Genomic DNA, 26,411 nt, shown 5'->3' on the forward strand with positions numbered 1-26,411 from the left:
TCATGGGATGATATTGTGGTTCTATAAGCCTGCTTCTTAAATGTAAACTGCCACAAGACAAAGAGATCAGGACACACACCTTGATTTCCCTTATGGATGCTTCTGTGTCAGCAGTGATGGCTGTATCTCCACTTCCTCTCCGTGAGGACGTCCCACCTAGAGAGGTAAGAGTGGCGCCAGAAATAGTTGATGCTCGTGAGGATCCCTAAAAAGTCATACAGCAGGTAACATCCCTTGGTTATAGAGTAATGGCTAAAAAGATAAACAAATTGACAAAAAAAATTCAATTAAATTCACAAACCTTTTCTAAGTAGTCTCGCTCTAACCTGTCATCAGCCTGTAATTAAAAAAGATGCACAGTCAATAGATTTTGTAGTCTTGAAAAAGATAAAATCGAGTCAAGTCATCGAGTCTCTTGTTCATTCATATTCTGATTCATGCTGTTCCCTGAAGACATGCTGTCAACACAAACAAGTTAGTAAAAGAGATATCAGTCCAAGTCGAGCTGATAAGAATCAAACCACAATGACAGTATTTGATTAATAATCAATCTGTAACCATCAAGCAATTCTGTAATTAACAGGGTGCTGTGAATAGGTCTTTTATACAAACAACATTGACTTACAATATTAACAACTGGAAATTCTATCAATAATCATTATAAACATCAGACTTCTGTGGTTCCCTGCAACCACAACCACTTTTCTGACCACTGACCATCTCACATGCTGACCATCACCTCAATTCAACATGCCACTGCTTGTATACACACACACACACACAAGCAATTTAAACCAGGGCATCAACCACCACAAATCACATGAACCCGAAGATATCACTCTCATACCATTGACAGCCTCCCATTAACGTTTGGCAGGTCAGGAATGACCACATGGTCAAGGTCTCTAGAGAGGCCACTGATACTAGCTGAGCTGCGCATAAAACTAGCCACGGAGCTGCTGCAGTCCTCCTGGAAACCACCAGATGACAGCAATGAACATCAATGCAAGAGGTATTTCAGCTATTTGTGAAGTCTCAACTGTCCAAGTTTAACAGTTGGCTTTTTGCATGCACCCAAAGAAAGAATGCACACAAACACTCATATAACCTCAGATGTCCTTGCTTACACTGTTAAAGTAACTCAACCCTACTTAATAAGGTAAACATCAAGCAATTACATTTTAGAGACAAAGCATATTCATCCACTGATCTAGCTAGGAACAATAATCAATTTCAGCAGTACCGGATTTATGAGACATTAAAAGCACAAGCCTCAATGGACTGGATGCTTGTAGCTGTAACTGAATTGGTCACTGAGAAAGCAACTTGAGAAATATAATTGTGATAGTCCATGATAATCTTGGGCACCAGTGGCAGTGAAGTTGCTCACCACTGGACTTCCACACGCAGAATTTGCTCTGGACGAAGTCCTAAAGCTGGAGCCCGGGAAACCACCGTATTCAGAGGACTAGAGGAACGAACACACACACAAACACACACACACACACACACGCAATAAGAATGGGAAGAAACAGAGAGACAGAGTAAGAGAGACGATGTACTCAAAATGGATCAAAATGGATTTGATATCGTCAGACATTTCAGGCCTGATACAGTCACCGCACATCCGTAAGAGACTCAAAAAAAAAAAAATTATACAATCTGTACAAATTTACAAAAAGAAAACAAGCTGGTAGAAGACTACCCACTTTGACAACACACATGCCTGGCAATCCTTTGTTGGAGAGCGTGCTTGACATGAAATACTTGAAATTTACATTTGTGACACTGCATCTAAAATTATTTTAAACTGCATTTTGTTCATTTCTTAAGATTATACATGCAGTTATTAATCTGAGAGACATGCAATATTTGTACTTTTAAATGGTTCTATGGTACTACAGATCAATTAAATGAACTAGTGAAATATAACAGTTGACATATATAGTTTATGATTATGATTGCTAATATACAGTACTGTGCAAAAGTCAGTTATTTATATGTTTTGCTGTAGTGTTTCAGTAGTAAATATATCAGTTTACATTTCCAAACATTATTTTGTCATTAAAAATTAAAAACACCTAAAATATACACTTTCCTTTAAACATTCATGTCAATTTTAACAACAAATCCTAATGTTTATCAAAAGATAATGTCATGTGACAATGTTAAGATTGTCAGCTCTACAAATATAAAGCACTCTTAACTTTATGGAATTAACAAAACTCATTCAAAGCCTTCTTAAAAGCATTTCAAAGCACTTCTGACCTGCATTAGCTTCTAAATCACATTCAGTCCCATGTGTTTAATGTGTTAAATCATACACAAGTAATATTTTGAGAATGCTCTGAGTGGCATTATAGCATTAATTACCAAAAATAAATAAATAATAAAAATAAAAAAAGTTATCACACTTGTTGGTTAGGGAATTCGATCCACAAGTTAACGTTACAGATTTCATGCACATTTACAGTTCAGTGCAATCATTCTTACAGCACGAGCACTGGGGCGTCGAGAGCCACTGTAGAGACTGTCCTCATATACAGAGCCCTGATGACGGACAGACATAAACACACAGCAGAGTTTATCATCTTCTCCTGCCTTGAGTTCTTACCCATAACCACTCTGTGCAAGTGAGCATGCAAACTCTCTCCACAGTCTCACTTTTTTATGCACAGTGTATCAACAGTCTTTCATCACATTCAGGTGACATCATTTGATTTCTGTCAGGTTGGTGGGGGAAAGGTCTAGAACTAGTTGTTAAAGGTGAAGTGTGTAATAGTTCAATATTTTATTCATTTTTATCCCAGTTTAATATGCTGAGATTGCTATTCATAGGGCAAACCCCCTTTTAAAATGTCTACTGACTGATGAGCTAATAAAGAAGAAGTTAGAGCAAGATCACAGGATTACAAACCGCTGGTTAAAACGGTAAATTTTTTTGAAATGTTTCAATGTTTACCAGGAAAGAAGCATTGTAGTCATTCAAATAACTAACTATAACAGGTTTTTGGGAAGTCTGGTTGGGAAAACAATTAAACAAGCAAATAAAATTCCATCACACACTTCACCTTTAAGGACTACAAGTCAAAGCCAAAGCACAAGCAGTTAGCTCAATCCTCAGGTGTTTGTGGTCTGTGTGGGTTTAAGATCTAGCTAACCCCAGATGTGGATGAGAGTGAAAGTATTCAAAACGTGTGTACAGAGCTGCGCCTGTTATTGTACAGGAAGTGCTGTGGGGCAGAGGGTAATATGAGGAGCAGCACAAACCCTGTGCTTCCTGCTGTGCAGCAAAGACGACTAAACAGAGAGAAGAGACGAACATTTCAAATCAAATACAGAGTAAAAGTGGAGAAGAACTGCAAAAAAAGGTGGACACGACAGGGGAAAAAATGAAAGAGGGGATTTAAACAGTGGATAGATACTCAGCAGCAGAAGGAGTGGATGAAGATGACAGACCTGGCAGCGATTGTAGGAAGGGGCTTGATGTTTAGAGGAATAACTACTGCTGCTGTACAGTTCAGATGAATGGCAGGCTTTCTAAAATGATGGGAAATAATGTAGATGATTGAATGATGAACTGATGAAGACAAAAGCGTGAGAGATGTACAGAGCGATGGAGGGAGAAAGACGGAGATGGAGACCATCTAACCATTTTTCCATGCTTAAATGTGCAGTGCAGGGGCATCATGCCAGCTGAGGTCAGGAATGCTATTAAATGGGCTTTTCACACTTGAAAGTTCACCCAGGATCATTTTTGGTAACATTTTTGCAATAATTATCATATTTCATGCTGCACACATTACTCAGGGTTGAGACTGCACGGTTCACATATTTGGCAGTGTAATTTAGAGATAGAAGGAAGTTAACTCTACCTAGGGCAAAAATGTTTGCGAGAAAAGCCTACAACTCACATTCATAAAATTGTTGCATATACTGTAAACACACCTGTATTAATTAATCATTTTACAACTACTATTTTGCAAGTAACTACCCAAATCTCAGACTCTTCAGGTTATTCGTTTGGTTTATCTGTTCTGGCGGATTGGCCAAGCTGACTGGCATGCTGCTTTCTCAGCTTGATTGTTTAAAACCTCTTTAAAGCCAAGCAAATCAGATCAGTCTGAACAGGTTGGAATACCAGCAAATCAGCTAAAAGTGTTTTTTTGTGGTCAACAAATATAGTAAAAAAAAATAAAAAAAAAATAAAAAGGCTGTTACTGTTAAGATAATATCATTTGTCATAATTGTACTGATATTTTTTTTTACATAACATTTACCGAATTAGAAATAAATAACTTTGAAAATTGTAAAATACATTTATAATATAGATAGCTTCTTGATTCTGTAATATCAATAAATAAATCTAAAATTAAAGTCCTGCTTGGCAACGACACTTTTTGCCCAATGCTTATCATTTAAAAAAATAATAATAATTAGTCCAACCACTGTTATTTTTAACAAATCCATCATGCTTTTTCAAAGACATTGGTAACAATCCACTCATGTTAGATATAATTTGATGTTAATCACACAAAGAGATGCCGGACGGAGACCCACCGACTGCTGATCAAGTCTAGAGGAGCGAGAGATTTTGCTCTCATCACTGAGTCTGGAGCTCTGCGCACAAATACACAGTTTACAATCTTCACACTGATTTGTACCACAGCACACCAGAGTTAGTCACACTGCTGCATCATGAATTAACACCACAGACTCCTGCGTGTCATAATAGGTGAACCAACACACTAGTTAATACTATTATCACACAGTTAGTTGGGCCACTAACCCGACTAGACACTGTACTGAGATCATCGTCATAACCATTGCTCTGTGGGATAGACAAGAAGTCATGATTGATATTACATCTTCTTGTTATAGAACATTCATGTGACGTGCATTAATGCTGCGAACGTACACTTTTGGAAGAATGTTTCTTCTTTTTCTTGGACTTCTTATGATAGGAGGAGGCCTGGGGAAGCTGGACAGGACGGTGAGAAACGGAAGTAGGATTAAAACTGCAGAATTAACTGCTCAATACTTCATGGTTGTGGACATGCAGGTGAAGATTCAGACACATAACAAAAATGTTATGGTCTCATATGGTTATATTTGATAAAATCCACCCCCTTCATTTGTAATGTTGATGAAACACTTCACAAACACATCACAAATGTAGAATCAGGTATTAGCCATACTTAGTTGAAACACACCACAGTGCAAAAACAAAAACGTCTTGTGAACTCAACTATGTGCTCATTTTACTTTCACAGGAACCTGAAAGTAATGGCATTACATCCGTGCCCAAAGAAACATTTCCCACCCTGTGATTCTTACCACGCCGTAAGCACCCGCCGCATCCAAATCCAACTGCCCAGACAAACAAAACCACCATCAGCATGAAGATGAATATTTTGGACTGTTTTATAACCTTAGACAGCACACACTCATACACCTACAACAAACACTCTGACCAGCAGCACACCAGGTTTCTACCAGAGGTGTCCAACTCAGTTCCTGGAGGACCGCAGCCCTGCAGAGTTTAGTTCCACCCCTGCTCCAACACACAAACCATCTATTTTCCAAATAAGCCTGAAGGACGTGATTATCTGGATCAGGTGTGTTTAATAAGGGTCGGAGCTGAACTCTGCAGGGCTGTGGCCCTCCAGGAATTGAGTTTGACACCCGTGGTTAATATAAGGAACTATACATTTACACGGATACTGACCCGTATGTTGCTCCTGCTCCCCACTGACATCTGTTCTTCATCATCTGACACCTTGATGGACAAAAAAAAAAAGTTAGCAAGAGTTTAAAGACATAAAACTCACCACTGTGTACATAAACAGCAAATCAGTATGTAGAGTGAACCCCAAAATAAGTCTGACTTAAAGTAATTGCATTTGGAATAAAATCCAAGTGTATTATTTTTTTCTGAAGGACAAAGGTTTTTGTTTGTGAAAGTGGTTTAAAAGGACAGACAGAGGAAAGACAAAAGGTACAAACCGAAGCATGTCTCCGTGAGACACGTGTATATCGCTCACTGTCCTCCTGAGAAGAGAAGAGAAGAGAAGAGAAGAGAAGAGAAGAGAAGAGAAGAGAAGAGAAGAGAAGAGAAGAGAAGAGAAGAGAAGAGAAGAGAAGAGAAGAGAAGAGAAGAGAAGAGAAGAGAAAATAAGCAAGATGGCAAAAGAGGCACACAAGTCTCAGCAAGAAAGGCTGAGCAGTTTATGCAAAGACAGCATGCAAATCAGTAATAACTGATGCAAGAGAAATCATGTAAAAACAGATAAACCAAAACCTCAAGACAAAAAAAAAAGTGAAAAGATTTAATAAATTCACATTTATGTTCTTGGGGTCAGTAAGATTTTATTTGCTATAAAATGGAATGCTATAAATGTATCAAAAGTGACAGTAGGAATAAGGATATTTATAATGTTACAAAAGATTTATTTTATTAAATCTATACTGTCCTTTTGAACTTTGTTCATCACAAAAAAATAAAATTATATTTATATATATATATATATATATATATATATATATATATATATATATATAGAGAGAGAGAGAGAGAGAGAGAGAGAGAGAGAGAGAGAGAGAGAGAGAGAGAGAGAGAGAGATGATATCATATTATAATAAGAAATGTTTCTTGAGCACTAAATCCGCATATTAGAATGTTTCCATAAATGCTAATCTTACACTGAAAACTGGCTGCGGTGTTTAAATAGCTTTTCTATAACAAAGCTACATTTTAAAATAATAATAAAACTTACCAATTCTAATATTCCACAATATTACAGTTTTGATTTTGTATTTTTATCAAATAAATTTAGCCTTGGTAAGCATAAGACTTTCAGAATCAACAAAAAAATCTTATTGACACCAAACTTTTGAATGTTAGTGTACATTACAATATCTACAATCCCAGTAAACATCTATGAACAAAGTTTTAATTTATTTGTTGAAATTTGTGAAAATAAAAATCATGTAGCGGTATGACCAAGTGTTGAGACATGCAACCCTGATATCCAACATCAAACATGCTAATTATTAACAAATAGAACATGCACACATCCTGTGCTGCGATCCCTATCATGTTAAAGTCACATGCTGATGAAACTACAGGCTTTGAAAATCTCAAAACAGTGAGTGGAGTGTACCATCCACTGCTCAATGTCCCCCCATTTGTTGTCCAAGTTATCCAGTCCATAGTATTTCTAAAAAGGAAAATGCAGCAGAAACGAGGCGAGAAAAATAAGGGAAGTTCGTATAACAAGAAAGCAACAGAAGGAAAGAAATAAAAGTACAGTATTTTAAAACTGGTACATAAGTTGTCTGTCTCATCAGTTGTACTGGGGTGGTACCCTTTCAAAAGGTACTAATATGTACCCTAATATGCACAAATACGCACCTGGTAGTGTTAAATACAGTACAAAGATGTACCATTTGAAATGGGACCACCCCAGTGACAGTCTTTGTACCTTTATTCTGACTGTGTAGAGTAGAACTATATCATCAGATGTCCTACCTTCTGCACCTGATAAATCTACGTCACAGGAGGCCAGTAAAACAGGATCAGAAAGAAAGCCACCAGATGGGGAAAGGAAAGGGAAAAGAGAGGGCATTGATTATTTGACATCCTAGAGAGCTAACCGAGTGGAAGAGTGTGAGCTCAAAGATAATGAAACGAAAAGGGAAAGCTGCTTTAGCAATTTGAGAGAAGTTTTAGCAATCTGTCAGCTCAGTGTCAAGTTACCTGGCCTTACAGGTAAAATTACAGCTAGAGAAAACAACGGCAGTCATGTTTACACTAATACACTTGTGTATGTGCCTATTACTTTTTAACAAGTAACAATAACGCTGAAGATTTTTAAAATATTCAACTACTATGGTTTGGTCCCCACGGTATATTTTGACATTTAAAAATATACTAAACTGCTGCTAATGACATAACTAAACACTGATAATAGATAAAACCCACACAAAAGCAGTTTTCTAGCTAGAAAAAGACACCTCTTTAAGAGCTGGTTGTTTATTTTGATAATTTCATCAAGATTCTAATCTAATTATTATTATAGCCTAAACCATACAGAGCAATAGTGAACACTTTCACTCTTACTTACTGAAAACCCACAAAATGTCACCTAACTGGTTCCCCCTGGTTTTGAGTGTTTTCTCATCCAGTCCTGTAGCAAAACATCTTCCTTTGAAATACCTTTAACACCTTATGTATCAAATTAAGAGACTTTCCAACAACATCCAAGCACTTTTTGTTTTTCCACTCTCACTGAATTAGCCAAAAAAAAAAAATATTGAGTTTTAGTAGAAAAGTTACCATGTTCTTCAAAAAGGAAGAAAATAAAACTTTTTTACTAATAAATAACCATGGCATGCAAACTCAGTAAACACCCTCGATAGAACCGAAACTCATCCTTATTACAAGCATGAAACAGTTTGAAGATTCTTCATGAAGTTGACAGGTCATAGTCAACAAATAAAACCAGAATAACATACAGATCACCCGATGCTAGTTAAACTAGTACAGAAAATCAAATGCATCAATCAATATGTTACATAATTATTAACACATTTAAAAATCAGTAATTTTCTATCTTTCCATGCTTATCTAGTACATTTGATCTCACCTTCCTCAGCAGAGGGGTCTGGGCTTTCCCATTGATCACTACCCTAGCCCCTCTACGCACTAATCGCTTGCAGGCCATCCTGATAGTCTCAAAGAGTCCCCATCTACCTCAGCACTGAGGGAGACGGAGACCTTCTATAATCCCAAAGATGCAGTCAAGATCCAAACCTCCACAAAGTCTGGATTAAACTCCAGGTCTATTTTATGTCACAGCATCTTCAATCCTTAGTCATTGTGTTTGCAATCAGATCACAGCCAGATAGTGAGAACTGAGTGGATGGAAACTGAATCTGTTAACCCACTGCAGGAACGGCTGAAAGCTCATAATCTACTTTTAAAGACTTGGCTGGAGATTTAAAGCCACAAAACACACACCCTTAACATTCACACACGCCTCCTGATCAGACCGGGCTTAAATCTGAATGCTAGCTAATCTCTCGAGTGTGACCCAGGTATGCTTAAAGGCTGGGTTTATCTTCATTACATAAGTTTGTTGTGTCTGAGCTCAGGTATCACAGTGTGGGTTTCTGGTTGTCCATTTACTTTCGAAGAACCATGAGCAACTTCATTCATAAAAAGCTTAAGGAATCTACAACTTTAAATTCATGCAACTGAACCCAATGCCATTCATATCCTATTTACTGTGTACAGTAACAAGCAGCAAACCAGCATCAGCAGTCACAGAGCATGAACACTAATTACCCAAAATTAACCATACGCATATCCACGAGTGCAACCAACTGTTGCCATTTTTTCTTGTTCTTCCATTTGTTGCCAAATCCAGCTCTCTTTACAATGGGGAATGTTTAGGCAACAAGCTGTTATAGTACCAAAAGCCTGACAAAACAAATGAATAACTCAACATCTATAAAGTCTGTTTGTAAAGACTTATATTAACTATAACAGAGAGTTTAGAATGACCTTTAATCTTAGGCCAGAATTTTCATTTTGGGGTGGAGTATTCCTTTAAAGTGTATTTAACATTGAACACTTTTAAGTTTGTTTTGCTTTGTAAAGACCCCAAAGTGCTTATGTTACCTGTAATATTTCTGAGCATTAGCGGAGCAAATGCTTATGTTCAAATGGGCTTTTAGAAGGTCCTGACCCAGGGGCTGATTAACTGACCCTGATCCCCCTTACCCAGCCAAAACATGTCCTTCAAAGCGCAGAGCCCACAATCATGATGAAGATTAAACAAATTGAACATAATCGGCTGACAGTGTTGTGCAGGAGCAAGTCAACAAGAGATAAGAAAGATTCAGTTTTGAGAATCAAGGCGGCCTTTTCCGCTGGCAGTTCAAGAGGAAAACACCTTGAAAATATTTTGAGTGAACAAAGGCCAAGACTGGATAAATATTATCAGTGAAAAGCTTTACAAAAACACCAATGCAATTTTAAAGGCCTACAGCTCGTCCCACTCTTGAACTGCATGGAAGGTTCTCCTTCTGGGTTTCAACATGTTGTGTAATGCAGGTTGTTTACTTTGTGAGATGCTTTCAGTTTCTTAATATTAGACTCTTGTTATCAGGTGTTCTGATCATGGACATATCCACTATATGCACAGAATGGAGTTAAGCAGGTAAGCGTATAGGGATGGGACTTTTCCATAGGTTAAACCACCTCAAATCTCAATCTTACAGGATAGGTCCCATGTTACTGCTGGGCATGTCAAAACATCTATGCACTGGAACAACACTGTCATGCTAGAAGGTTTGCTGAGCCCCCTAATAAATAAATAAATATATAAAGAATAAATAAATAAATTAAATTTCTATAAAGATGTATGTTATAGCTTACAAAATATTATATGAGACCTGAAAAGCAATATGTAAAAGTTGATAGAAAATCAAGACCAACATCACATTTAGCAACGCCAAGGCCTACATTTCAGCCTTCAGTGATTGTCTTTTTTCACCTCTTTCTGTTGTCTCTCCAGTTCTCTCATCCTGATCTCACGAGCTTCTGCACGGGCCGCCCTCTTAGCTGCCAAACGGGCCTCAGCCTGCAGGGGGCGGATGGGGAAACAGAGAAAGAGAGAGAGGTAAAGTTATTAAACCATAACCTAGAGACCATGAGCACTGTAGTGAATGCAAAAAGTAGAGGAAGTTAAATCAACACACAAAAAACGACTTCTTATTCAATTTATTGTAATGTAAATTCAACAGGAGGTTCACAGGTTATATACATTTCCTACATTACATGATTACATGAACATCTCCTCTCTGTCATAAGGTTTTATGTACTGTAACTGTATATTTCTCAGACTGCACATGCTATCAATGTGTTTGTTTACATGAGTATGTGTGAATGTATTTGTGACTTTAGTTCATCACACTTTGAAAGTCCTTTTAAGGAAGAGACTCCCTCCGCATGAGGGGGCGAGAGAGAGAGAGAGAGAGAGAGAACACACTTCCTTCCTGGAGATGACGCCACAAAATGTTTAACAACCGAGAAAAAGAGAAGAGCTCAACTCCTAGATTACATCAAAGACACTACCCTCCCACAGTGATGTCTGCAACTGAAATCTGCCCATTTCCCCCCAATCCTGTACTACAAGTAATCTTACACCAGAGGCATGACCGTAACACTCACACATTCCTGAAAACACAGCAAAGTATTGATAATTGTGTTTTAACAGGGGAAAAAAAAGGTGTTAAAACAGTGGGACTACTCCAAGGAACAGGCAAGATTTAAAGTGAATTCCTGTGTTTGTTAGCTGCTGAAGTAATCCATAATAACGTGTTCCTGAGTAAATGTCAGATCATATCTTAATGTCTCAGACTGAGGCCTTCCGTCCTGAACACAGTCACACAACTTTCCAAGGAAGCAGCTGTTTCTCACCACAAAGGTCTTGTGTCCCTTTGCCAGCAATGATGTTCAAGAAAAATGTGCCAAAATAAATATTTCCACAGCTTCAACCACTTCTTGTAGCAGTTCAAACAAAGTGATGGCCTAATTTTACTTTTAATTTTAGAAACTTTTTTTTTTTAATTTAGGAGTGAAGGACAAGCTTCTATATTCTATTATTAACTTCATTCATTCAAAAATAATTAATAAATAAATAAATATGCACAAACAATCACACTTACAAATACATTTTTCATGTTGGCAAATCACAGCACAATTCAAATAATCAAATCATAGCAGAAACACAGGGCAAAAGAGGACAAATAAACTAGAAATATTAAACCTTTCTCATGCTTAATGAGTGGCGCTGTGCATTTTGACCTTCAACATCAGAATTCAACATCCAAATCTGAATTCAAGTAACATTTTTTACTGAATATCACTACAGTTGGAAACAGGAATGTGTGACCATGTTATGTTACTGCTGCAATGAAGAAACATAATTGTGCAGAAGAAGAACTGCCAGGGTGAAGTTACTAAAGCCAACCCCGGCAATTAAGCAGCTGTCCAAACATGTTTCTAACAGGTTCTCACTAATGTCAACATATGATTTCCACAAACACCGCAATCCACCAATGCATACATGCTTCTTTAAAATAACAGTTACCACCCAGCAGGGCTTTGGCTGTGCTGAAAATGCGAAATAATATTTAATTTTGAAAAAAAAAAGGGTATTAGAGTCTCCAGAAAACTTTGAGAAATAAATGCACTAAGACGGCGTAAGGGTAGCCAAAATTATGCCTTTTTTGACCATAGCAGGAAATCAGAGGGCTGAGTCATTCACAATCAAGTCTGGATCCCACCCTTCCTGCACTTTAGCAGAACAAACCACTGATCGTATGAAAGTCCATCACTGCTTATTTCTGATGTGGAGGGCAAGTACATTGTACACAATACGATTTACATGAACAAGATAATCATTTATATTACTGAACCAAATCTTTTGTAGTAAATGTTAGTCTGTGCTTTACAATGCTTATAATATACCTATAAAACAAGGGCTTTGACAAGAAAGAAAAAAATATATTTATAAAATGTGCATAGTCACCTAGAAGAAGCAGGTTAGCAATCTTTAAGAAAACATGCACTATTCATGCCCTCTGAACTAAAACAAGCAGCTCTTTTCTCACAACTCATATTCATATTAAGGCCTACCTTCTTGCAGTTATCAAAGTACACCATGATATCAGTCACGGTGAGCATATGATAGCCTGGGTCATCTGCATTGTCCCCCATCACGACCATTTACACACTCCTATCGCAGAAGAGGAAAACAGACTGGCCTATTTCACACACCTCTCTCCTCTCACGCTCTCCTCAACAGCTATTTTTAATGACCCAAATGGAGCGGGTTCTATCAATAAACCCAAAATGCTCTAATTTAAATGAAAGTTTTGTGAAGAACTAGTTCCACTGCTGTCTGGTAGTGACGCTGTTTTAGAATAGAAATTCATTCTTTAATTGCTCTAATTGACCAAAGAGTACATTTGTTATTGTCAGCAGTTACCAAATTTAGATTTAAAATAAAGGTGCCATTCAATGGTATAATTTTTTTTATTAGATATGGCCCTATCTTGGATGCACACAGTCTGCTGTGTCACAAAAGATGCACTAGACTATGCACTTCTAAAGTCTAAGAGTGACATCTAGCATTGCAATCTAATAACCCCTCGCCCTCATAGTGTGTGAACATTACACGCACTAGTATTGACACTAAAACATGGCATCAAATAGTGCATAAATACACAAATTGGGAAGCACCTATATTCTCATGGATGCAGCGTCTGAAAAAGTTGGCAGTTGGCAATCAGTCATGGTTAATGCATGAAACTTGGATGAAGTGCTGCTAATATGTCTGAAGCATAAACAGAGAAATTACTGTTTCCACTGACATTTTTTTCCCCAATCACAAATAGGAGCATCTCCACTTCATTTTGATTAGGTTGAAAACAGGGCTTAGAAAAAAAGATTTGTTTATGCAACACTTTAGGAGCTGTCCACACAGAGCGCATTCACTTATTCCACTGTGCTTCAATTAAATAAAAAAATTATTAAAAAAAACTGCATCTGGAGGCCTTGCAAGGTACAAGCAAAAACATGTCCTGTGTTTATGGTCAACAGAGTTAGTGAATTGTGTTTTTGTATTTTTTGCAGATAGATGATTATAGACAGGTTTACTAAAACACCTTGTCTGGTGCCTTTTGAGGTAGACATGCACGATAAGCCTGTCATTCAGGAGTCCCTGGGAGTTTAACGAATGCCAGGACAATTTGAGTCCAGAGTTCTTATCTGTTGATATAAATACCACAGAAGGAGATGCCAAGCTGGCCAGATCTCTCTCTCCCACGGCCTCTTGTACCAGCATGCCAGGTTGAGCGGGTACACGCTAATCATCTGGACCGCAAACAAACTAGCGGTAACAGAAACTTAAAGGAAAAAACCAAAGATATTCAACACAACTGACTTGAGGCCCTCAACTGCTCCTTGCTCAGTGTGTTTTGGACTGTACTCTGGAAGCAGAATTTACTAAAAATGTTGACATTTAAAAGAGACATTATTAACTCCAAAACTATGACTTGTATAAACCAAGAGAGCCCCTGGGCAGTTTAATTCATCTGAATGTGGAAAGCTCAATATTAAAAATGTGTATCATTTTGCCATCTGTGTACACTGGATTAACGGTCTTCAGTAGGAGACATAAACAGTCTTTCTTACTTGAGTACTAACGTAAGAGCCAGAGACTGGAACATATGAGATCACTGGAGACGTCTGCCACATTTCTGGTCTGCCCATATTAACACCTACATAAATCCTGCCAGCCTTCCATTCAAACATAAACCAAACAATGTCTGATCTGTGTGTGGTGGGTGCATGTTTTAGCAGGTTCCTGGGATCTGTGGCAAAATGTGATATCAAATCTGAGCTTGCTCAAAAAAAAAGAAATCACCATGTATGGATAAAAAAAAATTTAGGAACATAAATTTGGGTCATTCCGAGCAAGGGAGGGAAAGAAAGAGGAGGAAAAGAGATAAGATTAAGTGACCATTACTTAGTGGTAATACATCATATCTAATATAAAATCAGACAATGAAAACATAAATGTTCCAAGTTAGTGATAGCTGACCCAAAAAATGTAAACTGTAAAACAGCTAAAATATAACTATAAAATTATCAACTTTATTACCGCCTAACTCTACAAATGTATTCACCCTGATGTCATACCAAACCTGTATGACATTCTTTCTTTAGTACAAATGGAAAAGAAGATATTTAGAAAAATTGCAGTGGGTTTTGTTCATACACTGAAAGTAGGTGCTATTTTAACCCCCTAAAATGACTAAGTACAAAAACAGTTGAAACATCAAATTATTTTCAATTGTGTTAAGCAGAAGAAAGGCATATAGGTTTGAAAGAATTCTCTTTTTTTTTTTGGTTGAAAAAAATACTTTCCAATCCAAGTTTCACATGCAGAGGTAACTATAAGTAATCCATTGATATTGACTAAAGAGTGCAAACACAGTGGTTCTGTGGTGCAATCGAAACATTGGTGCTTTGTTTGAGCAGATCGACATGTCCTGTTCTGTCTCTACCAATGATGATTGCATTAGTGTTTTGCCAATCACTTTTAATGCGGCTAGTGGCTCAGAAACACCACACTTCACTCTTAAACCCTGAGAAACCTGAGGCAGGCTGATGTTTTGAGAGATGCTATTGTGCCCATCTCAGATGACAGCACACAGAAGCAGCTCTTCATAGAAAGAGAATACCTAGTGTACTTGGCCAACACAGAAAACTTGCTTCACTGACCACAGAGTTACTCAAGAGCAAGAACAAGCCTGTGAGAGAAACTCCAGCTTGTTGAAATGAGGGAGCGAGAGAGAGCAGCATGATGGTCATTAGCTACTGGTCTCTGGTTTCTAATGTCATTCAGTGTGCTCGCTGTTTTAAGGCCAAAAAAATGGTTGAAGTTGAACTGGGTTTAAACTGCAGAATAGACAATAATGGCCAATAATATATACTGTATTTTTTAAATTTTACTTATGAGTTTTTAAGTGTTTTTGAAATTCTTTAATAAAATAAATAAAAATAATAATAACATTTCTATTTAAGCATCTTATATGGCCCACAAACATTAAGTTAAATGAGATGGCAAAGTTTGATGGAGTCAGCTCAGTGTTAAAACAGAAGATGAACTGGTTGTACAGAGGAATGAGTAGTGTCCTTGCAACTTTACCAAATTTTTACACAGTAAGCTGTTTCACACCTAGAGCAAGAGTTTGTCTAAATGTGTATTCCTTTCACTTCAGCACACTGTCTTATCAGAACAAAATCTGCCCTTGTACACCAAGTTAATAAATCATGAAAAATTGACTATTTTCTCTCTTTGTGAGTTTTCTCTCAGAGTTGCTCAGAGTGTAACCCTAAATGTAACTTATCAGAACAAGAAAAAAAAGAGATTTTTTGTGGGGGGTTGCATAAAGGATGACCATGCAAATCAAATCCAACAAAAAAAAAAGCATTTCAAAAAAATGTTGTAGGTTACAATGAGAATTATAACTGAAAACATCACTGTATAGTTCACTGAAAACCCTGTGACCGTGCTCATATTACAATTACATTTATTCATTCAAGTAACACTAAAAACATACTTATAATCCTTTAAGATTTATGTCTTTTAACTCATGAAATTTTCATCTATTTGGGCTTTAAGTGACAAATATCTGTCAGTCATACATAAATGAAAAAATAATGAGATTTCTGTAATAATACTATAACTGAATGTGTTTTAAATATAAAATAACATGTATTGTTAAGTACTACAGTATATCTAATACATTTGAACTAACTGAATCTTACTTGTTCGACAGCTATCCTCATTTAAACCAGATTTATTTATTATTATATTCAGATTTATGTTAAGCAATTTAAAAAAAAAAAGATTTAAGAAATCAAACAGATGAAAATACTAAAAACAAAAAAATAATAAACTATGCCATGACTCATTTTTGAGTGTAAATGAGCAAACAATTTATAACAAGAACAAATAATATTCCTAGTAAACAAAGTTAAGTGTGTCTTGCATTTGATATCAAAAGAAAGTGCAAAACAGACAATCAATGACCATATTTTTTGTCATAAAACACAAGACTGAAGATTTAGCAGTTTATCAGAGTAACCATGGCTTATAAACAAACATCCTGCCCAATCAGCATCAAGAGCACTAGAAATATGGACTCAGCATTACTCCTTCATAAGGGATGTGTCCCAACAGCAGAGAACAAACAGGAAAGCAATTGTGATAACAATCTTCAGGGGCCCATTAGCGACACCAGAAAAAGGAAGAAAACCCTTTCTAAATCCTTGTCCTTATATGGAGAGGTTCCATTCTTGGTGAAAGATGTCAGCCTGCGAAAATAAAGTTCTCTGACTTTGTATTTGAGTTTGCTTTAGTGTCTTGCTTCAACCTGCATCAACAATTCTGCATTTAGGCTCAAAGAAAATTCATGTTTAACCTTGAGTGGCTCAGAGCTTAATCCTGAGCGAGGCAGATAAATGTTCTGATTGTCATGGACCAGTGATAAGCAGGTGTTAATGTGTCAGTGTGCTGTGTGATGGCACATGATTTATTTTGATAGAAGGAGAACTCTTATTTCTGAATGAGGAAATATAAAATCATTGCTCATGACAACGAGTTCAAGATGAACAGTCAGACAGCTCTCATCCTGAAACCCAGAGTCAGAGCTCTGATGAATCATCTAAACACCCCCCAGAGCGCAAAGTCTGGCCCGGACTCTAATCTGACATCCTAATCTGCTTTTAACCATCTCAGTCACTGGATGACACTGTAAACTGTGCAATGAATGCAGCTGAGATTATGATGAGATTTTGAAATATTGAGACTGCTAGCAATAAGAAATGTTCAGTACAATAACATCTAGTTCACGCTACCATTCAAATGTCTGGGGCTGGTAAGATTTTTTAAAAGTCTCTTATGCTTACTGAGGCTACATTTATTTGATTAAAATACAGTTAAATGATAAATATATCCAAAATAATGGGAAACATTTGTATAATTTAAAATAACTTTTCTATTTGAATATATTTAAAAAATGTAATCCATTCGGTAAAGCTGAATTATTCAGCAGCCATTATTGCAGTCTTTAGTGTAACATGATCCTTTAGAAATAATTCTAATATGATTTAGACTTAAATAAATATTTCTTATTATTATCAATATTAAAAACAGTTGTACTGCTTACTATTTTTGTGGAAACCGTTCTTTGATGAATTACAAAACACTGCGTTTATTTAACTCTTTACGGTCACCTGCTGTATGATCAGCTGCATCCTTGCTGAATCAAAGTCTTCAACAACAAAATCTTGCTGACCCCAAACTATTTAACGGTACATATGTCTGCTCTTTATTTTTTAGACAATAAAATGGGGAACACTAATTCCTTACTCTTACCCCTTATGAAACAAAAATATATTGCAGTATATTTGGAAAATATCATGTAATATATTAGGCATATATTCTTATATATGGGATTTAATATTTATTTTTTCCAATATATTGCAATATATTGAAAGCAGCAATCATTTGTATATTTTGCCATATATTATATATGCATCATCAATATATTATTCAATGTATTCAAATATATAATATATTAGAAAATAAAAAGGGAAAATAATATAATACAATATCACAATATATTTAAAGAAATATATTGGTAAATATATTTCCCTTTCTTAAAAGACATCAGTAAAAACTGCTTCATTTGTTTTAAACCATTATAAAGTTACCAACTGAGTCACTCTAAATCACAATTTACACACCTTTACTATAGACTTGCCAACTTGCATCGGTCTCACTAGCCGCTTTCCCAACATAAGCCTCTTTGACATGGTCAAGGGTTCAGTCATGCCAGCAACTCAACTTCCTCCTGAGTTAATTGCTCTAAAGACTCTAAATTAACTCGTCTTGCTTGAAATAACACTGGCAGACATAATGACCGAAGAGCTTTTGACAAGCCATTGTCCTGCTCATGTTTGACTCAAACACACAATCACACAGACTGATTCTACTCCATCAATCACTTCCTAAAACAGATTCACAAATGAAGTGTGTTTCTAATTGGCTAGTTTTCTGGATAAAATCAGCGAACAACACAAGGTGATCCAATGACACTTTATTATTTATTTATTTGGCTGTTTACACACAGTGGTATCACAGAGAATAGTGTGACTCCTCAGGAAAGTTTTTTTTTTTTTTCAAGTGACATCTGTCAGAGACATGCATGGTTTAAAAAAAAAACAGGGCCTGACTTTTTCATATTTTGAAATAGGTCTCTTGCGTTTACTAAGGCAGCATTTATATCATGTTCCCGGAACAGCTTCTGTGTACAATGGTTGGCGCAAGCTAGATTAAAGTGAATTTTTTTTATTTGAATATGGATATTTTTCAAACAAAAACACATCGAGTCACTACAGGAGCCGTGTGAGACACTTTTTTTCATGGAAGGGCACTTTTTATTTAACTTCTTTTGGACTGAAGGAATGAAACACCCACTGACTGCAATGATAGAGCTTGAAAGATCAAAGACAATCTTTTACATAATTCCGACTGGATTTGCTGAAAGAAGAGAGTCATATACACCTAGGATGCCTTGGGGGTGAGTAAAACGCAGCCAATTTTTTTTAGTTGAACAAATCTTTTAAGAACACATATCAACATGAATCCCAATAGACCTTTATCTGGAGCTGGCCTGCCTTTACAAAAAAAATTAAATGCCTCATCTAGTCAAACGAGGATTGTTGTTTGAAACTTTTTAGTATATGCCAAAACTTTAGGGAATGCGGTGAACCATGAACCAAACACACGCAGCTGAAAGCAATCTATTTATGACATGAGTTTGTCTTACCAGATTCCACAGTGTGCATCTGTGTAAGTAGAAGGACAAACAGAACACTGAATCAAAGTGTTGATTAGCCATTGTTGAAATTGTTTTACAGGAAATCCTTCACTGACTCATGTTCTACTGTGACCCTATCTCACATTTAACAGCTTAGCGATATTATAGAGCACCAGAAAAGCACAGCCATTGAGGATTACTGATGCAGATACTACCAGAATGTGTTTCCATTGAATCCATTATCAGATGCCTCTGCTCCCTACTTCTGCTCATTGTACTGCCCCACTGAAACTTCATGTCTGGTCTTGAAGCTGCACTCACAGCTGGTCTCTGAGGGCCTTCTATTTTTAAAGCTCTTGTTACAGAATTAACGAACACATGAGGGCCAATGTACCAGCTTGTCAGAGACCAGCAAGTGTTTGACGGTAGCCTATCAGCAACAAACGCAGTTACCAGGTAAGTTAAGGTGGCACAATGAAACGCAGGCAGTAGATAATGAAAGCGGCACTTAAAAGAAGATAAAATGGCTCTAAAAAGTCCTAGGAACATATAAATGAGTAGCTTATCTGTGAAGGAATTCAAACTTTACAGCACGCTTGAAAATGTGTCAAGCACTTAGTAATAAAAGATTAAAACCACAGTATCTCGTTATTGTCTAACTGAAACTAAACCTGCTCAGATGAAGCTTTATTATGACCTTGCGTGACCTAGCGGTTTAAATTTGCAAAAGCTCTGTTGCAAAGTCACATGGGATGGGAGTATGCAAAAAAAGTATGCAAAAATGATTTAGATTTCAAGAGAAACAGGTTGGATCAGAAAACAACTTTTAGCATTCATGATAAAATTATGCAAATGTGAAACTGAATTTTGCCTCCTGATTGGACGTTTGATAACATGGTTGTGTTTCACCTGAATCTCTCTTTATCCATGCGCTCACTTACAAGAGGTGAACTCAAAGTGCTACAGAAAAGGAGCTGCCCAGTTATAGTGGGTGTATATTCAGTTTTCAACTTTAAATTAAAAATAAAATAAAAATGAATTGCTAGTCTGTCCTGTTGTTGAAAATGAGAATTAAAACACCTTGCCCATGACATTTTAGCTTATTGATTATGCTTTCACGTATAAGTGTTTCATACTCCATTTCAGAAGTTTGCCTAAAATCACACATTAAATAAATAAAATGAAACATGTTAACACAGAGACATGTTTATATTCATACAAACAAATATTCCCATGCTTCTCTGACTGTATTTCACACTCTAAACTGAGAGGACAGTTCATGATGAGGGTAGAGTGAGAAGGCCTCTCTCCTGCCAACCACTGAGCATGATGTGTCAAACAGAGACGCTTACTATTAATAGAATGAAACATTTGCTACATACATAGTTTAAGTATGAATACAGTCACTGCTTTTCACTATGGCTGTACAATGAAGAAACATCATATACATCTGCTGAAGGTCTAACTGGGCACAAATCACTTCCTAAGAAGTCTAATCAAGGTTTTTTTTCCACCATGAACCCAGCACCTGTTCAAGCACATCAAACCCAGTCTATATTGCAGACTAGTCGCACCTTCAAATACATTAGCCTACTGCCATACAATAAAAGATCACCTTTGATCAAGACAGCCCAGAAAGTTAGGTGCTAAAAACAAACAGACAGGAAGCAGACTTTACAAGTAGGAGAGGAAATGATCTACACCTTGTATTAAAAAAAAAAAAAAAAAGCAGAGAGAGAGAGAGAGAGAGAGAGAGAGAGAGAGAGAGAGAGAGAGAGAGAGAGATTAATATATATATATATATATATATATATATATATATATATATATATATATATATATATATATATATATATATTAACAATACAGGTCCAGATGAGGGCATAAGCAGGGACTTTACCTTAGTTAGACTGTTGTTATGTTAATTCGATACTCGTGAAACTGTGTAAAGCTCTGGTTTAATAAACAAACTAACTCAGGATGTTGAACCATGTGATTGTCATGTTTTTGTTTTCTTTCTCTGGAGTTTAACCCTGCACATCTGCAACTAAGATCATTACATTAGCTTAACCTTTCAGGAGATAAATTTACCTCTTTTGCGATTACGTTGAGGGCATCTTCCTCACCAGTCAACCCATTTTTGCTGGGGGTTCTTCTACGTCCTGGCCCTTGAGACCCCATTGGTAACTTGTAATAAATAAATCCTTCTGAGAAACACGCTCCTTTACGCGTGAGAACCGATCCCTAAGAGAGCTATTCCTTCAAGAAAGGCATAAGAAAAAGAAAGCACGTTTTTAACCCTAATTCAAAAACAGCAACGCTACGTCGTGTCTTTCACTACTGGGCTCATTGCGTTACATCCGTCTTTTCTGCTCTCTTCCTAGTGCTGTTCTGTGAGAGACTGAAGTCACCGGTGCTGAGAGGCTAACGCGTTTTCATGACACACGTGTTGCCTCTGAGGAGCTGCCAAAATGGCTTTAAATAATCTAAAGTTTGTTTGCTCAGAAGTTTGGGACGTAACAGCGTGATTTGATTGTCAGTATAACGGCGGGGTTACTTTTCTTCTCTTGCTTTACTTCAGTAATGGGGCGCGAATGAATTCGAGCGTCTCTTGGGGGAATTTGAGGGCTCGCACGCTATTTTTAATCTTGGGAGTCTGCTGCTAAAAACAGAAACCTTATCTTGCACTTCTTAAAGTCACACACGTGCACCTTTCGCAATAACTTTTACATTCTATTGTGAAGATGAAAAAAATAAATATATCCGGCTGGGGGGAAATATAATAAACCAGACTGTGACTGGTCTCAAGCAAATCTTTCATCCTTGCCCGTTTAAAAAGTCAACAAACTGCACCAAAATGAGGAGCCATAACAGCTGGTATTTCTCAGCAGAAAATTGTTGCCAAATAGGCTACATTATCCGGCCAGAAAGAAATAAAGAAAGTTAATAAAACAACTACCGGTATATATCTAAGCTTGCCAAATCAGTTTCGTTTTTTCATTTTTTATCATGCATCTATAGCCTATTTTATAGAAGTAGATGCATCTGTAGCTTCAGTTGCCGGTGGATGTTGACATCTAGTGGTAAAAACGAAGTGGTAATTATTTTTGTTAAAAGAAAAAAAAAATCTTTCTTTATATATATATAAATATATATAATGTTTTAATACAATTTATATATATATATATATATATATATATATATATATATATATATATATATATATATATATATATATATATATAAAGTATATTAATTAATCCGTTGAAAAACCGTGAAGAAATGTATTTATTTATGACATAAAAATGTTTGTGCGTTGCCTGCCAGCACTAATTGATCAGTAAAATGATTCAGCTGTGCACAGGTGATTGTCACTTTAAAACAAGTTCACAGTTGGCTTGGTGTTTAGTGGATGCTTTGAGGTTTGTTGGTGAGAAACATGGGTACGTTTTTTGTTCTGGTTGTTCTTGATATTTTCGGTTTTTTTCGCACCGTTCTGTTTCGCTTTATTTTGTTTGTGTGGTCTCTTCCGTTAATGTTCTTTTTCAGCTGCAAAGACAGTGTTGATCGTGTACGCGCACCAGAGCGCAGGCTCCTTCAATGCGGCTGTTAAAGACGCTGCTGTGGACGCGCTGAAGAAACAGGGCTGTAACGTGCTTGTGTCTGACCTGTATGAAATGAAGTTTAAGGCCACGGCTACAAAGGAGGATATTACTGGTGTGGGAGGCAGTGTTTTGTTCGTTTAGCTGATATTAAACTAAGAACCAGTGCTTTATCTTAACTCAGTGGCAGTAAATACACGACCCCCCCCCCCCCTTCTCTTTTTTTTCTTTTTTTTTTTTCTTTCTCTTTATCCAGGTCCACCAAAGAACCCAGAGCATTTTCGTTATGGAAATGAGACCATGTTGGCCTGGCAGGAGGGGCGACTATCTTCTGATATCACAGATGAGCACAAGAAACTGAAAGAAGCAGATCTGGTTATTTTTCAAGTATGACACTTTCTCTTGTGGTGTGTGGGGTTATCTTAAATATATATCTTCTCCCCCTTTTGGGGTGTTTGAGTCTTGACCATTTTTGTCAATTTCTTGCAGTTTCCCATGTACTGGTTCTCTGTTCCTGCCATCATGAAAGGCTGGATGGACCGGGTTCTAACGCTTGGCTTTGCATACACCTTGGAAAAGCGCTACAGTGAGGGTGTCTTCAGGGTGAGGCCTGCACATCATAAACCCCAAATGTTGGCTGTTCCTTAATGAAATTTGAGTGGGCTGTTGATATTGGTATAATTTGAGTGTTTATTTCATATCAGGACAAGAAAGCCATGTTATCCTTCACTACTGGTTCCAATGAGACCATGTTCAGCTCCAATGGAATCAATGGAGACATGAATGTTACTCTGTGGCCAATTCAAGTAAGAAATTCATTCTCCCTCTTTTCCTCTTAACTTGTCATAGTTATGCTGTTCCAAATGGGATAATTCCACTTCTGAAAGGTGCTTTGGGAATGAGAATGATCATAGTCACGATATTAAAGGGTTATTCCAAACTGAAGTGCTCAAAACTGGCCACCCCATGTTAAAGGTACACTTCTATAATGTACTGCACTAAGTGCTTTTGTTGCGCACAAATTTTGTACTTGATGTACTAAAAGTGATTTTAGTACTTAAGATCAACTAGTGACCTGCAGTTGAGTAGAGTCATCACTTGTAGTACACTTTAGTTTATGAAAGTTTAGTTCGATTGTACTACTAACTAAAATTCTTTAAATTCAGAGGTCTGTTAAAAGTGCATTTGTTTATTCATGGTGTCCCAAAATGGCAGTCGAGTACACGAAGTTGTTATTTTATGTACTAAATCAAGAAGTATATTAAATGCAAAATTAGTGCAAAAATTGTCCTACGCACATTATGGAAGTTGTTTTAACCTGGGACTTCAAAGGGCCCCTTTAGAATTAAGCATTTCAAAGGGTACATGGACCCTTTACTCCCATCGATTCTTTGCACTGGTTTAATTGTGACCATCCGTATAAATGGCTCTTCAAAAATGCAGTTTTTTTTTTTTTTTTTTTTAATTGTAGGTTTTCCTCAACTCTTGTCTTCATAAAGGGCAAAGCACTGAACTCTGGGAATGTAGCGTTAATTGAGTTTGCATTTCATACAAACCTGCAACTTTCCTCTCTTTGTAGAATGGGGTCCTCAACTATTGTGGCTTCCAGGTCCTTGCCCCTCAGATCTTCTGGGCTCCCACTCTTCTCTCTCCTGAGGCTCGTGAAGGCCTGCTGGAAGGCTGGCGGGCTCGTCTTCATGGTCTCCTAAATGAGGCACCTCTCTCCTTCCCACCTGTAGACGTCTTCGATGAAGGGAAAGGCTTTCAGCTGAAGCCTGAAGTCTGGGAGAAACAGGCTGAATCTCCTTTTGGTCTCACTGTGGGCCACCACCTGGAGAAACCTCTTCCACCCCACAACCAGATGAAAGCTGGAGTGTGAGACCTGATGTTATGCTGTCCTCCAATGTTCATGTCTTTACGTCTCAAAGCTGAATTTTAGACATGAATAAATTGTTCATGTTTTGGAAGCGTTTTGTTTGGTTATTTATATATAAATGCACTGATCTACAAGAGAATATGTATAGATCAGGGATTTAAATATTAAGTTGTAGGGTTTGTGTATCCAAAGTGAATGTTGTAATTGGTTCATCCACCTGTTGAAAATCAGTTTAATATTTGGAACACTAAAATTGAGTTTAGGTGATAAACTGTGACTAGTTTGATTAACTGCTCAATGTAGACTGCCTTTACAAGCTTCTAGGATTAAGTTTTGTTCATGTACTTTTAATGGAGGGACAGACTTCTTGGAATTCACTAAATATTTAGTTTGTTTTCAGGAATTGCTAGATTAACCAATGTCTTTCAGGTTTGGAAAAACATGAGGGTGAGAATGACCTTTTTGGTTCGGTTTGTGAACTATACCTCAATGTAATAATGGGGCATTTAGAAACCAAGACAAGTTAATTTTGTGCTCCTTAGTCAAGGATTTCTATATTTTCTTGTTCCTCCAGTGGTCTCCCCTAGGGACTCTTATCAAACCATTTCTAAGGCACCAAATATAAAAAATGTGTTCTGTTTCAGAATGATCAGCATCTTTAATATGGCACATTTATTCAGGACTCAAATTGGGTTTATTTGTTCTCCAAAGGGTATTTGTCCCACCTGTGCTCTTATTTTCCCATTTCCTGTAGAAATTCCTCCAGGGGCATGTCCTTTTCTGTAGATGTTTTGAATTCTGACTGCATTTTTAAAGTGCATTAAACGAAAAAATCCAAATGGTGATGAGTAATATGGAAACCGGTAGCCATGCAGTCCCTGAAACGGAGTATATTTAACTTTATTAGTGTCCTTGCTATTCAGCTCTAGTTGGAAGAATAACCATTTTTTTAAATGCACAGTGTACATTAACATTACTGTAAATGCAACAGAATTAGCCCAAAAGCTATTTTTCATCCGTTGTCCCAATTAACCATTTAATTTTTTGTTACGTTGTTCGCATACTATTTTTAAAAGCCGTGTATGCTGTGCAGTAAGGAGTTCAGTATTCCTTTACAAACGTTCCTTATTTGACAGAAAAACTCCTGAGTCCTGCATAGTGACCTCTTGTGGTGACATTGAGTTTATGCTAAAATATCCCATGTTCAAGGTGTGGTCTAGTTACACAATACAAGACCAGTGTTGATGTTAACTAAAATAGTTTTATTAATTGAGATAAAATCTACATATTAGATGAAAAAAAAAATTGTAACTGTCAACTAAGTGGAAGTACTAACATTACTGTAAAAAAAAAAAAAAAAAAAGCTTAGAAATACCTAAAAACCAAAACTACTAAATCACTTTATACTAAACCTGGCATTGTATATTATGAATATTATTGGCTCTGTGATTAATTGCTTGGTC

At 36.8% G+C, this 26,411-nt stretch overlaps 2 protein-coding genes across 17 annotated transcripts in view; one reads left to right on the forward strand and one right to left on the reverse strand.

Moving 5' to 3' along the window:
• Nucleotides 1-22,248, reverse strand: part of LOC113108620 (leucine-rich repeat flightless-interacting protein 2) — a 36,202-nt gene extending 13,954 nt beyond the window's left edge. For 2 of the 16 annotated variants that reach the window (XM_026271827.1, XM_026271829.1), the window contains exons 1-17: nucleotides 21,562-22,247; nucleotides 10,563-10,649; nucleotides 7,532-7,549; nucleotides 7,164-7,220; nucleotides 6,007-6,051; nucleotides 5,729-5,779; nucleotides 5,338-5,370; nucleotides 4,919-4,981; nucleotides 4,790-4,831; nucleotides 4,561-4,620; nucleotides 3,460-3,540; nucleotides 3,271-3,300; nucleotides 2,494-2,550; nucleotides 1,391-1,468; nucleotides 848-970; nucleotides 302-337; nucleotides 80-205 (exon numbers count right to left, since the gene is read on the reverse strand). In XM_026271827.1, coding sequence (XP_026127612.1) covers nucleotides 80-205; nucleotides 302-337; nucleotides 848-970; nucleotides 1,391-1,468; nucleotides 2,494-2,550; nucleotides 3,271-3,300; nucleotides 3,460-3,540; nucleotides 4,561-4,620; nucleotides 4,790-4,831; nucleotides 4,919-4,981; nucleotides 5,338-5,370; nucleotides 5,729-5,779; nucleotides 6,007-6,051; nucleotides 7,164-7,220; nucleotides 7,532-7,549; nucleotides 10,563-10,649; nucleotides 21,562-21,651 — 1,077 coding nt within the window. In that variant the 5' untranslated portion in view covers nucleotides 21,652-22,247. Of the gene's footprint in view, nucleotides 1-79; nucleotides 206-301; nucleotides 338-847; nucleotides 971-1,390; nucleotides 1,469-2,493; nucleotides 2,551-3,270; nucleotides 3,301-3,459; nucleotides 3,541-4,560; nucleotides 4,621-4,789; nucleotides 4,832-4,918; nucleotides 4,982-5,337; nucleotides 5,371-5,728; nucleotides 5,780-6,006; nucleotides 6,052-7,163; nucleotides 7,221-7,531; nucleotides 7,550-10,562; nucleotides 10,650-21,561 lie in introns of all 16 variants that reach the window. The other 14 variants (XM_026271840.1, XM_026271841.1, XM_026271842.1 and 11 more) reach the window with 14 other exon arrangements.
• Nucleotides 22,249-22,819: 571 nt separating this feature from the next.
• LOC113108624 (NAD(P)H dehydrogenase [quinone] 1) lies at nucleotides 22,820-25,035 on the forward strand. Its single transcript, XM_026271844.1, has 6 exons — nucleotides 22,820-22,913; nucleotides 23,020-23,187; nucleotides 23,329-23,459; nucleotides 23,562-23,675; nucleotides 23,777-23,878; nucleotides 24,652-25,035. The coding sequence occupies exons 1-6, from the start codon at nucleotides 22,910-22,912 to the stop codon at nucleotides 24,949-24,951; spliced, it is 819 nt and encodes a 272-aa protein (XP_026127629.1). The 5' UTR covers nucleotides 22,820-22,909; the 3' UTR covers nucleotides 24,952-25,035.
• The last annotated feature ends 1,376 nt before the right edge of the window (nucleotides 25,036-26,411 follow it).

The sequence above is a fragment of the Carassius auratus genome, chromosome 9 (assembly GCF_003368295.1).
Source record: "Carassius auratus strain Wakin chromosome 9, ASM336829v1, whole genome shotgun sequence".
Lineage (NCBI taxonomy): Eukaryota > Metazoa > Chordata > Actinopteri > Cypriniformes > Cyprinidae > Carassius > Carassius auratus.

What these genes read in the sequence shown, in the direction of transcription:
- LOC113108624 (XM_026271844.1), top strand. An exon ending in ACAGTGAGGGTGTCTTCAGG is followed by an intron (nt 23,676 to 23,776) that starts GTGAGGCCTGCA and finishes ATTTCATATCAG; the next exon opens with GACAAGAAAGCCATGTTATC. An exon ending in TTACTCTGTGGCCAATTCAA is followed by an intron (nt 23,879 to 24,651) that starts GTAAGAAATTCA and finishes CTCTCTTTGTAG; the next exon opens with AATGGGGTCCTCAACTATTG.